This window comes from Tenebrio molitor, chromosome 8, assembly GCF_963966145.1.
Source record: "Tenebrio molitor chromosome 8, icTenMoli1.1, whole genome shotgun sequence".
Lineage (NCBI taxonomy): Eukaryota > Metazoa > Arthropoda > Insecta > Coleoptera > Tenebrionidae > Tenebrio > Tenebrio molitor.
In genome coordinates this window covers 16,121,811-16,134,983 of record NC_091053.1, presented here as the reverse complement: position 1 = coordinate 16,134,983, position 13,173 = coordinate 16,121,811, and the positions used below count along the sequence as shown (strand labels likewise).

Here is a 13,173-nt window from a genome sequence, read left to right as displayed (position 1 = left end):
ATTGAACAATTTCTTCCGTTTTTCTATCTTCTCATAGCTATTTCAGCTTCACTTTTAATTTTTTGTGATCCTAAATTTTTCATTCTCCACTTCATAGTTTTTTTTCTCTCCTTTTCATCTTTATTAGTTTTTGCCAATTCATTTTTATTTCTTCTTCTATGTTTCTTGTTCAATATTTTATCATTTCAGAAGATACTAATTCTTTATTTAAACCCCGCATTTAATTTTTATTTCTTCGAAGCTTTATGAAGAGTCTTTCGAAGCACATTCTAAGCATTTGTATTTTACTGATCAATTTCTTCCGTTTTTCTGTCTTCTCATAAATATTTCAGCTTCACTTTTAATCTTTTATTTCCACCTTCTAAGTGCCAAAAAAGCCCAATTTACACACGAACGAGTTGAATACAACGTTTTTAGAATTTGCGTCTCTAATAGGTCGATTATTGTATTCAATTTGGAGTCGTTTATGGCTATCTATTAAAACGCTCGTAGTTTAATAGATCTCTAAGAAAATGTTTATCAATATTTCAGTGTATTATTGCATTTGCACCAAAAAACTTCCAATATTAATGTTCATTCTACTTTTTAAAATCTGTTGCAAATGTAGTTGCATCCGTTACCTTGAATTACCAACTACAAAATTCCCTAGAATTTGAAAATTAAATTTTTTTATTTAAAAATTAAAACAAGGGTGCAAATTCTAAAAAATAACATAAAAAACTCGTTTTATAAGAACATTGGCGCACTCGTCCCATACAAAACTCCCCTACGGGTCGTTTTCTACACCTGGGACTCGTGTGCTAAATCAACCCTTATAAAACTCGTTCTTTAATATACTATTTATTGTTCGACAAGCCCTTTAAAGGCTCCAAATCGCTTAAAATATTTAAAATTAGTTTGACGTTTCGTTTTGACAAGTGGTGACATACAATCTCCGTTCACACAGGACAAAATTCTCAAATTCTGACAGTATCGAACAAATAATGATAGTTTACAGGCATTTGTGGTAACTAAGTAAATGAGTAGTTACGGGTAGAGCTCAAGGTTAAAATTGCTTCGAAAATTTGCAGTCATAAACCATATTTCATTCATTGCCGGAAGAAGAAATTTCTTGCGTTCCCTGGTGAAGACTATACATTTTTTCGCCTGCCTTTGGCGAAATTATCCCAATTTTGGTTATTTCAAAAGTAGCTGTCACTTTTGACGTCTGTTCCGACAAGTCGATCAGATAAATATTGAAAATAATTTTATTATTCATACGAATTACACGTTGCTTGGCAATTGAGGGAAGGTATTCAATTTTCTCGTAAATGGAAAATTAGATCGAGCTCTATTGGTCAATTTGATTAATTCATAACTAAAAAGCTGTTGCACCCTGAATATTTTTCTAAACGTTTTTTACCTTCATTACCACCAAGGAAAACGCACTCTAAGTTTGATCCGCGAGTTTTGGGACACCTGTGTAAGGCTGATAAAATAAATGAAATAGAAATAAATTTACGTGAAGAAGAATTTATTAACCTGCCTCCCCCATTTACGGATTCACGAGCCGCCACTGCAGATCGCGGCAAACTCCATGTGCGAGTAGATCTAATCCGACCACAGTCCCGGGCGAAAGAGTGTATGATTTCTACATAATTTGCTCCTGATGCAAAGTTTCTGGCTACATAGGTAGGTAAAATTTCTGAGTTCGCTTGAAGAAGAATTATAAATTATTATTGTAAGTTACTTGTCACTAAGTGTGACCCCTTTCGATGTCGAAGATTTGGGCTCTGCTATCGTAGTAAAAGTTCAGGATACTAAAAATTATAAATCGCGATCATTCACCATTTTGGGAAAGTTTTACGTGGAAATTTGCAGAAAGTACATCGAATAGAATGAATAGCATTGTAGACTTTACTAATATTATCGAAACTTTAAGTACCAATAACAAGGGAAGTAGAAATTACTTGCGCTTAAAAATTTGAAGATTGTAACTGCAGGAAAAGAAAAATAAATAAGTGAGTTTATGTTCGATTTTTTTTTTGTGATCCGCTTGAAGATAAAATAATATATACTATTTTATCTTCAAGCGGATCACAAAAAAAAATCATCATTCAGAGTAGAAGGTCTTTTGTGCCCAGTTGTCGGCCTCACCTACGTTTCGGCCTTCAATCTCTGGGCTAGGCACAAAAAGACTCACTTCTACTCTTAATGCTATAATATACTATTTTTTAATAAATGACAGAACCAAAAGAAATTAAGAGGCTGAGGAGTGTTATGATAAGTAAATCTGATGATGCTACATCAACTAATGGATTAGTCTTCATTTTAGAGAAAGAGCCTAATACGGTACAGCATTATTTTCGGATGCTGCAAAAATATAGTTAATGATTTATTGTATTCTCAATTTGGTTGTAGGTCGTAAAATTTTATTGCATATTTTATTATGAACGATTAACGGGCACAATGGTTGGGTTTGAAAAGGTTGGGAAGCGGCGCGTGCCGTTTGCCGTACAATGCAAATATACCAAATGTACAATACAACCCTGCTTAAAATATTACCTGCTAGTGGTAAACTAGGATTTATAAGCCCCGCAAGATCTTTAACTTAAAGTACCATAAAATTTTACGACTTACAACCAAATTAAAAACACAGTATATGATTCTATTTATTACATAAAGCGTTGTGTTCTCAAGAGGCCTTACTAGTAGTGCCTAAATCCTTCTTTTTGCACTTTATAAATGGTTCTTTCCTCTTTTTCTTCTTCACTATTTTAATATTTCTAAGTGTCCACATTTGGTTCCATCCTCCAGTCTTCTATCTAGACTTTTAGAAGAATATTTAGAATCATATTCAAGCAGTTGTCTTTTACTGAGCAATTTCTTCTTTCTTCCCAGAGCTATTTCAACTTCACCGTTAATCTTTTCTGATCCTGAATTTTTTATTCTTTACTTCATAAATGTCGTTTTCCCTCTTTATGTTCTTCACTGTTCTAATATTTACAACTACTACATTTTTTTCTCAATCGACACCTTTTGAAGAACAAAACAACAATCAAAAATTTCTGTTTTAATTTATTAAAACCGTATATATACAAACATTAAATAAAACAAATCAAACAAAAATTATGGACCAGTGAATGTAGAGAGACATTGTTTTTTTTTCCTGACGAACTAAATTCAATTCTATTTCTGTTTCTGAATGATGTATACTTGATTGGTCTCGGGTTCCTACTTCCTAATGTGGTTGGCACAGTGCGGAACCAATTCGGGTTCTTCACAAGTGAGGCTGGACTGGTCGAAGGCTTTGCCTTCACCGCACGAAATCAAGCGAGGGAAACCGTTGACGCAAGTGATGAGACGGCTGCAGTCGCCGGGGACGGCGAAACGGGGGTAGGGCCAGAACTTGGCGGCGGGGCTGTTGGAGGGTACTTTGGTGGGGCACTTGAAGCCCACCACGGCTGCAAAAATTCCAAAGAGTTGAGTGGTTCTCGTCCGAAATTAAATGTCGTAGTGGAAAGGGGATTAGGCAACGCAGAGACTGAGGAACGCGGAAAAAAGAAGAAATGAGAAGAGTTAGGTGTGCTGAAAAGACGAGAAAGGAAATGTTGGGTTGAAAGAGGAGAGGGTGGACACGGATCAAGTCTAAGATTGAAGAAAGGAAAGGAAGGGAGGTGTTGAGAAGATAAATAAGTAGGAAGGTAAAGATTTTAGATAGTTGGACTTTCAACAAACTCTAAAAGACAAAAATTAGAAAGGAGAGATTTCCAGGAAGAACACTTAGTACTTTTCTTGAATAAAATGTAGAACGCGGGCGTAGATTTAGAAGAAAATTCAGTTATGTAAAAGTTGTAAGAAGGTTATATAAAAAATCAATTTTTTAACTTCCAAGAGACTAAGAATTTGATAGAAAAATAAACATAGAATTAGAAGAAAGGTAACCAAGAAGAAACATGAAGATCAAGCTATGTGAAGCAGATCTAGAAGTTACTAACAGAATGAGCAATATAAAGTAAACTGAAATGAGAGCGCAGGATATGGATTTGTTAGTAAAAGCAAGAGAAATGAAAAATAATAATGAGAAGAGGAAGAGAAAGAAGAATAAAGATATCTATGGATACAAGATTAAAAGTGAAGTTGAAACAGCTACGAGAAGAAAGAAGAAAATAAGAAATTGATCGGTAAAGCACAATTGCTTTGAATATATTTCTAAAGATTCTTCGGAAAGCCTAGAAGAAATAGAAACTAAATAGAAGGTTTAAATGGAGCACCAATGTCTTAAATAAACATAGAATAAGAAGAAAGGTGACCAACAGGAAACAAGAAGATTAAGCTATGTGAAACAGATGTAGCAGATACTAACAGAATGAGCAACACAAAGTAAACAGAAAAAAATGAGAGCGCAGAATAAGGATTTGTTAGAGCGAAACGAAAGAATGAGAAGACAAAGAAGAAAAAAGATATCTACGGAATTGAGAATGAAAGATTTAGCATAACACAAGATTAAAAGTGAAGTTGAAACAGTTACAAGAAGAAAGAAGAACAGAAGAAATTGATCGGTAAAATACAATCGCTTTGAATATATTTCTAAGGATTCTTCGAAAAGCCTAGAAGAAATAGAAACTAAATAGAAGGTTTAAATGGAGCACCAATGTCTTCTGAAATGCTAAAATAGGTAGTAAAAAAAAAAATAAAGCAAAATATATAAATTAATTGGTAAAACTAATAAAGATGAGACCAAATGTAGATACTTGCAAATATTAGAACAGTAAAGAAGACAATGAAGTAAAGAGTAAAAGATTTAGGTCCATAAAAGATTAAAAGTAAAGTTTAAAAAGCTTTGGGAAGAAAGAACAGAAGAAATTGGTCAGTAAAAGACACCTGCTTTGAATTTGTTTTTAAAGAGGAAAGTCTAGAGAAATAAGAATTAAATGCGGGGGTTTAAATCAAGCACCAACAGGAAACAGAAGAAGAAATAAAAATCAATTGGCAAAAACTAATAAAGATGGGACCAAATGTGGATACCTACTTAGAAATATTAGAATAGTGAAGAAGAAGATGAAGAAAGAAAACATTTATGAAGTGAAGAATCACAGAAGATTAAAAATGAAGGTGAAATAGCTATGACAAAAAAGAAAGGTGGAGGAAATTGCAAAGTACACATGCTTAGAATATGTCTATAAAGCTTTCGCGGAAAGTCTCGATGACATAGAAATTAAATGCACGATTTAAATGAAGCACCAATATCTTCAAAAATCCTAAAATACTGAACAGACAAATAGAAATCAAATTGCAAAAACCACTAAAGATGGGACCAAATGTGGATGCTTGTGGGCAATCTACAATCAAGGTTCAAGCTTTAGTTTTTTTGTTTGTTTGTTGTGGCGAACCTTCAGGATTGCAAACTTCCAGCAGAAGATCAGGCCAGTTGCATCCATGGATGCGGTCGTCGTACACCAATCCGGGTTCGCACTGCTGGGGCAGAGGCTCTCCATGGACGCACTTGATGTAGTTGGTAGAACATTGGGCGCTTTCTGGGTAGAGTCCGAACTGGTACTCGCACCCGGGGGTACTGATCGGGGTCACTGAAAAACGACTGTCAGTACCGTCGGTACCGGTCATCTAGAAAAACCCTACGGTCGGCTTTGCGGTTGCCGCATTCCACCGCCCAGTGGTAATTGCAGTGGTGGTGAACGGCGCCTTTGCCGTCAAAGAGGAGTCCGTTCTCGCACTGTTCCACGGTCAGGGTGCCGTTGGTGCACAGGAAGAACAGGTTGCAGGACTCGGGATGGGCGTAGGCCTGCACTCCGTGCTGTTCCGGGCAGCTGGGGGCGTCCTGGACCAGGACTCCTCCACGGACTGTAACCAAAATGGTACTGGCAAAAAATTTGACACAGAGAATAAAAGGGGGTCGCGAACGGTATCTTGAGGGACACGTTTTTAATTTCTCTTGCAAAATGGAAAAAAAATCGTGGTCAAATGTCAAATTAGAAGTCTAGTTTTCACCTGGTACCACCAGATTACTACTTTTACACTTAACATTGAAATTTCATTTTGTCGGTACCAACGAGCGAGAGTTGACCATTTCCACCTGACTCACCTTGTCCGCAGAAAAACTAGTTGTCTTTTTTATTCATGTTAATTGGCCATAGAAAAAATTAATTTCTCAGCCGGACCAACGAGTTTACGAGCTTGAATGGAGCCGCAAGTGGGTCAGTCAGCTCAAGACAATGCAGTCAATATTGCCTTCCCCAGGCGGAAGTGGTTTCTAACAGTACCATTCGAGAGGAAACGAAGGAGGCGAGCAGGGCCAAACGAAAGGAAAATCGCGAAAAGTGATACCAGATCGACGCACTTAGCGTCGACTTAACCTTTAGAAGTTTTTTTGTGGCACAAGATGCCAACGGTACCACTTTCACTTGTCTGGCCCAAAGGCGGTACCGATGCTCGGGGAAGACACCAAAGACGATCGAGATTCGGCCAAAATGCGGTACTCACCTGAGGACAAGATGGAAACAGCGACGAACAGAAACACTCTCATGGTTGCCTTATCCTTGATAACTGGCAAGAACAGCAGCGAATTCGTACCGCAACACTTTCTATACTACAAAAATGTGCGCCAGCTCGGTCCGTGCCGCACACGAGAACCGTTCACCTCTGGTATTTCACTTCGATTCGTGATATATTAAGCGGCGGCCGCGACAATACCCGATTTGGAACACTGGATTTTGCATGGTGTGGAGTTTTAGACACGTTTCACTGCCCCAAATATTGACAGATCAGCTGGAATATGTTCGCAACACCAACCTGTGAAGGTTTTGTACCTGGGGGTACTAAATTCTTGACGAAGCTGCCCCAAGGGGCATGCTGGGGAGCTTTTGGGGCATTATTTTTTGCTCGTGCAGCGTACATACGAGTACGTAATTGAGTCGTTGTGTAACATGGGAACCAGAGCAGTGAAAGTTACTTAAAAGTGTTAGCACTTAAGCGGCGTTTAAGTCGTTGTGTGTTGTGTACTTTTAAAATTTTTCGAGGTCGTTGCTTTGACGGTTAATCCGTGATGTATGAAATGAATTTGTCGAAAAGTAAAAGTGTTACCGACCTTTTCGTTTTGGTGAATTATGCAAATTGAGGTTTTTCGAAAGTAGCAGGAAATGGTATTTGGGAATGTGCCACAAGAGAAGAAAGGAGAGTTGGTTGTGAATGTGAGTGGAGATTCGTTAGGGAGGATAGTCGAGGGTGGATGTGTGAATACAATAAATAATACAATTTAAGTCTTAGTTTCGAAGAGAAATAGGTCAGGATGTGAAAATGCAACCATAAACAAAACATTTTTACTGATGAAGCTTGGTTTTATAAGGTATACATTCTTTGGCTCTTTTCTATTTCATAGTCTATATTTAAAAGCTCCGTTATTTGTAGGAACTAGGAAAATGTTTTGGTTTGTACAAAATAAAATAATTTAAAAACATTAAAAAGCATTGCCATTGTTTTGGATAGTCTACTTTCACAAATATATAACAATGTTTAAATGTTAATAATGATAATAATAACAGTGATTTATGAATTTTTTAAGCTCCAGTTCTAAACTAGAACATAATAAAAAAAATTTGGTTTCTTATTTTTATTATCTAAATTTACATTTTTTTTCTGCTTTTCTATTTACTGATACCATTGGTTTTTACAAAGGTTTCAGTTTTGTGAATAGTTTCTAAACGTAAATTTTTTTTTTTACTGATGAAGCTTGGCTTTATAATGTGACAAATTTCTATAAAGAGATCTTGATTACTGAAAAAAAATCATATACAGAGTGAAGCCGAAACCTAACTTTTATGATTGTTTAATATTGAAGTGGTTTATTTTATTTTAAGATACTTTTTTAAATACACTTTTACCATCATCATCACAATTAAATTATCTATATACAGTATGTCTCTCTGTGTACATTTTTAAAAATCAACCAAATTTCCAAAATTATAATTTCTTTGAAAGATATTACAATCGCAAACAAATTTAACAATGTTGATTATAATAAAATATCAATATCTTTCAAGTTTAGACCACTTGCCAAACCGGTAGCGAAATGTCACAAGCTTATTAAATTTTTCATGCTGAACTTTAACTGTACTACAAATTTGAAGGCAAATTGACAAATTATCCGTCGTTTCAAATTGTGTCAACTTCTTTTACCATAAGTGATTAGACAAGAAGCTGATAGAAAGTTCGTTTTATAACAACTTTATCTAATGTTTGCACTCTAGAACACCACTTAATAATTACACGTTAAAACCGTTAAGTAACGTGTTTAGCATTGTTAGAACTACTTAAGAAAAAATTACTTGTGTTTAGCTAGAGCGTCGACATCTAGGGAGCACCCGAAATTTACTTCTACCGACCGGTAGGTGGCGTTAGATATAGACAATCGCGCCATCTTCACGTCCACTCGACAGTTATATTTAGTCGAGGTTTTGAAATAAAACCGCCAAAATACAAATTTTGTCACTTTATTCTATCAGTTCACCTCTGTACACTCAGTTTACAAAAAAATTATAATAAAAAAATATAAAATATAAGTAAAAAATGTTTGTTGTGGTCCAATCGCAAACATTTAGTAGAGTCCCTATTCTATCGACTAAGTTTTTAGATCACTTCTAGGCTTTCTTCGTCTTCTTCTCTTTCTCACCCTTGTCGTAGTAATTCTCGCTGCAAAAAAATCCTCTCAACTCCCCACTCTTTTAAAGTCGCCCCTCACTCACCATCCCGGCACGTTCTGGGGTTCGTCGCAGGCGAACGTCTCCTCGTTGTAGACCAACCCCTTCGTGCACAACCCCTTCTGGGGCATCACCCCGTTCCTGCAGATGTAGAACCTGGCGCAGTCGTCCGGGTGGGCGAAAGTGGGATGGGGCAGTTTGCGACCCCCGGGGCCGAGAATGTCCTCGTCGGGGCAGGAGAAGCCGTCGTCAAGCGAGTCTGCAATTGGGGTGGGTCAGTTGAGGGGATGGAGTGATAGGGGGCGGTTACCTCGCTTGGCGTTCTTGCAGTCTTTGCGGTTGCTGTCGTCGAACCAGGCGCACGTGCTGGCGGTGTCGTCGTAGATGAGGCCCGGGGGGCAGGGCAGCTCGTGGGGGACGCCGCTCACGCAGTTGAAGAACTTGTCGCAGGCGCGGGGGTCCGAGTGGCGGTAGTAGCCGTTGGCGCGTGGGCAGCCGGGGGTGGATTGGGGCTCCTCTGAACAAAACAATGTCATTTTTTATTTAAAAAAAATCTACAGAAAATTTCATTTCACGGCATTTTTTTAATACAAATCAAAAGTCAAACAAGATTTTATCGTGTTTTTTAAATTGTCTTTATTAGACCATTTACTTTCAGAATTTTGAAAAATGTAAAAATTATACAGGGTGTTTGTTGTCCAGAAATATTTTCAGTTTTATCTGAACATTTGTAATATTTTTGCTGTATTTCTCTTAGTTTTATAATTTACAATGTGAATTTTAAAATTTGAAAATTCAGTTTTTTTTTTATTTTAGTAGTACATACATACATACATTTTTGGAATTTGACGTTATGTCAAATAAACGGATTTTGTAAATCCTAAGAAATTTTGACCGTTTTATTAACAATAGTGACTTTGTAGGCTAAAAAAAATCAAATTAGCAAATACCAAAATTATACAAGGTTGACTCAAAAAATATTTTGTCCCGAGAAAATTTGTATTTTTATATCGGGTGTTCATTTAAAATTATCTGGCGTTCAAGAGCCGATTGTGAACGCACCACGTCTTAATCTGCACACTAAAAACACAAACAACGTAAACAGTGAGGTTAGATTCAAACAGCTGATCTGTAATCCGTGGTGCGTTCAGAATCGACTCTTCAACGCCTACTTCGTGGATAAATTTAAATGAACACCCAATATTACACTAATGCATTTCAAACTATTAAGTCTCTCGCTCATGAAGGATAATTTATTTTTGACAAATTGTTTTAACCTAGAATCAAGCAACCAATGTTTCGAAATGTTGAAATCTTCTTTGGATTTAATTGAGAGCAATTTTTTGCTGTAATTTGGCAACTTGAATATCCTTTTTTTTGCGTTTTGTAATTTTTACTCAAACAACTTTTACACGAGTTCGTCCAAGTCAAAGACCTGATATTGATGTTGAAAGAAATGGATTAATACAAAAATTTATGCGAATGTTGTGACATACTGCGACTGTTAAGTAAGCAGCAAACCATCCTGACCTTTGAATTAAGAAGTTTTAAGTTTTTATGGTACAAATGCGAAGAAATCTTATTTAAGATACGTTATGAGATTTTACATAACATAAACACCACAAGGAAACATTTGAATACTGAAAATGTGAACTAATGTAAACAGACTTTTCTGTAATGTCTAAGGTACCGAGCGTTCAAAAAATTTGTGACCAAGGGGGGCGTGGTTTTGCGTCTATGTATTTCGAGTGTTCAAAAAATTTGTGAATGTTTATTTCTTACTGTCGTGTGTCTAAATAAAAAGATGACAAAAAGTGCTTTGAAAAGTTTTGTGAAGGGACGTCCAGCATAATATGTTACATTTAGTTAAGTGACAAACCACTCACCGTTGATTTTACACCCTTTCCGGAGCAATTTTCTGTCATAAATACCCTTTATTCAGTTAACTAAACCGTTTTGTAATATTAGACACCAGTTAGTTAAAAGAAAGAAAAACAAATACACAATGACAGGTGTCATAAGATACAACATGATGAAAATAAACAGAAGTTCTGACAGGGCACTCTTGATCTGAGTTTTATTTAGACACCTGTTACTATCGGGTGTTCATTTTTGCTCAGCTGGTGTGGAAGAATCGATTGTGAACGCACCACTCGTCAGAGTAAAAACGCAAACAACACAAGAAGTGAGGTTAGATTTAAACAGCTGATTCGTGATCCCTAATGCGTGGGCGTTTACAATCGACTCTTCAACGCCAACTTTGAGGAGAAATTTAAATGAACACCCAATATAATAACTGTTGTTCTGGATAACATAGTTTTGAGAAACACTCTGTAGCTGTTTTCATTAACTCAAAACACCTTTACACTTTGAAAAATGATGAACAATGACAATTATAAAGTGACAGATGGCAGCTGCCAAATGTCAAATTTACGTTCTGGCACGTATTATTATTATTCTTTACAATGGCCAACAGGTGAAGCTCATTTAAAGGACAGGTACGTATGCAGAAGAGGCGGCAAATCTGTACGTATATCAATCACAGCCAGCTACGATGTTGGGAACATTTATAATAAATTTGTAAAAAAATTTTGAAAGTTGTGAATATATTTTAATCACGAGCCACTGGCTTGATGTAGAACTCGGAAAAAATGTTTAAAAAATTCTATGTCAAAAAATAAAATGACATTTATTTTTTGAGCTAACAAACCAACCTCGTAGGTAAAATTTCGGCACATTTTAAAAATACACCCTGTATATCATATTTTATAAAACGTACACCAATGCGGTTTCCTTGTTTTAAAGCATATTTCCTATAGGTTACTTCGCATTGGCGTACATTTTATAAAACATGATATACAAGGGTGTATTTTTAAAATGTGCCGAAATTTTACTTACGGGGTTGTAAGACAACGTAGAAAACTAAAAGCAATTAAAAAAATTGTAGCTCAAAAAACAAATGTCATTTTATTTTTTGACAGAATTTTTTAAATATTTTTTCCGAGTTCTACGTGAAGCCAGTAGCTCATGATTAAAATATCTGCACAACTTTCAAAATCACCCTGTATTTATTATATTTTGATAACAACATAATATAAATAATCCAGGTTACGACGTTATGTTTATTAGCGTAATTTGTAGAATTGAAACTGTAAAAAACTGTCAATAAAATTAAATGAATACAAAATATACAGGGTGATTTTTGAAAGTATCTTCACTGTGATGGAATTTCATTTATTTATTACATATCATGTTACTTGTTTGAATTAGTTTTGAAATATTGAAAGTTCCAAACATGTTCCTGGATTTTGTAATTTTTACACAAACAACTTTTAAAGAGTCCCATTCAAGTTGGCACGATGTTGAAAGAAATCGACCGGTAAAAAAAAATTGATTGCAATATCGTGACATACTGCAAGTGTTGAGTAAGCAGCAAGCATTCAAAAAAATCGAGGATGAGATTTCTCATTTTGAAACCATCGTAGTTCTATTTAAAAATGAAAGTGTCAAGATTTTTGAAAAACAAATCAACAGTGATACAGTTTTGAAATCGGAACGCGGTGTTGAACGAAGGTCAAAAGACAAATAAATCGTTTTGTGCTGGCAGTTGAAGGTCAAGGAACGTGCAGTTTTGTTCGAGAAAGAAAAATTTTGGGAAGCTCCGTTTCGATTTTGAAAAATGTGTAAAAGTTGTTGCAAAATGAAAGCTTCACCATTCAAGCGCACCCGACATTTCTCACGCCGCGAAACATAACTGTAACCAGAAAAAGTAAAAATTTCTATTCGGACCATGGCGAAGACAATTCCACGCTTCAGCCATCTGCCGCTTCCGCGTGGGCCCGATAAATCAAAATCCGCCGAACCCGAAAGGTCGCTCTCGCCGAATAGCAAAACCTCTAGAAAGCCGCGGCAAGGACTAAATGTCACTTACGCAATTCGGTCCTTTCGTCGCAGTCCACGTTCGCCGGTATGTCGCACCTCTCGTGCCTGGAGTCCTTGGCGTCGAAGACGAGCCCGTCGGGGCAGAGCTTCTCCTCGGACTCGCCCTTGGTGCAGACGTAGTAGAGGTCACACTGCACCGGGTCCGGGTAGAATCCGGTCCTCTCGGGGCACTTGAACTGGCCGGAACACCCTAGAGCACCATAAAGTGGAAGCGGAACCGTCAGGGGGAGTACTCACCGGTCAGCAAGAACAGGAGCGCGGCTACGGCGGTCTTCATTTCGTCGCTGGTTCGGCGACAATGAGGCGACGGTGCGGCACCCTCGACTCCTTCTTCGCCCGCCGATCGCAGGTGGAGGTGAACACTTCGGCTTTGGAGGTTGCTTTCAGGATTTTGCGTACGGCGCTTTTCTCGTGACGAGGAAAATGCGAGGTGGCGTAATCGCGGAAATTGAGTAACCTTGGTTCCGCGCTTTTTTTGTGTCTGCAGCGAACGGGTTCTGCAATTGGATAACTGGCACGTAATGTGTGCAACGAGGTG

At 37.0% G+C, this 13,173-nt stretch overlaps 2 protein-coding genes across 2 annotated transcripts; both read right to left on the bottom strand.

The window, feature by feature from the left end:
* Window positions 1-3,039: 3,039 nt before the first annotated feature.
* Peritrophin-A (Peritrophin A) lies at window positions 3,040-6,664 on the bottom strand. Its single transcript, XM_069055972.1, has 4 exons — window positions 6,481-6,664; window positions 5,620-5,841; window positions 5,373-5,567; window positions 3,040-3,443 (listed from the first exon to the last, which is right to left on the bottom strand). The coding sequence occupies exons 1-4, from the start codon at window positions 6,521-6,523 to the stop codon at window positions 3,214-3,216; spliced, it is 690 nt and encodes a 229-aa protein (XP_068912073.1). The 5' UTR covers window positions 6,524-6,664; the 3' UTR covers window positions 3,040-3,213.
* A 1,806-nt stretch (window positions 6,665-8,470) lies between these two features.
* On the bottom strand, window positions 8,471-13,173 carry LOC138136693 (protein obstructor-E-like). Its single transcript, XM_069055971.1, has 5 exons — window positions 12,873-13,173; window positions 12,625-12,825; window positions 9,004-9,210; window positions 8,739-8,952; window positions 8,471-8,685 (listed from the first exon to the last, which is right to left on the bottom strand). The coding sequence occupies exons 1-5, from the start codon at window positions 12,910-12,912 to the stop codon at window positions 8,634-8,636; spliced, it is 714 nt and encodes a 237-aa protein (XP_068912072.1). The 5' UTR covers window positions 12,913-13,173; the 3' UTR covers window positions 8,471-8,633.

Bases quoted from the DNA above. Each gene is read 5' to 3' on its own strand.
- Peritrophin-A (XM_069055972.1), bottom strand. From the start codon at position 6,523: ATGAGAGTGTTTCTGTTCGTCGCTGTTTCCATCTTGTCCTCAG. The intron at 5,568-5,619 runs GTAGGGTTTTTC...GTCGTTTTTCAG, and splicing joins CGGCAACCGCAAAGCCGACC to TGACCCCGATCAGTACCCCC. The intron at 3,444-5,372 runs GTTCGCCACAAC...GAATTTTTGCAG, and splicing joins GGAAGTTTGCAATCCTGAAG to CCGTGGTGGGCTTCAAGTGC.
- LOC138136693 (XM_069055971.1), bottom strand. From the start codon at position 12,912: ATGAAGACCGCCGTAGCCGCGCTCCTGTTCTTGCTGACCG. The intron at 9,211-12,624 runs GTAAGTGACATT...TGTTTTGTTCAG, and splicing joins CGACGAAAGGACCGAATTGC to AGGAGCCCCAATCCACCCCC. The intron at 8,686-8,738 runs GTGAGTGAGGGG...ATTTTTTTGCAG, and splicing joins CCCCAGAACGTGCCGGGATG to CGAGAATTACTACGACAAGG.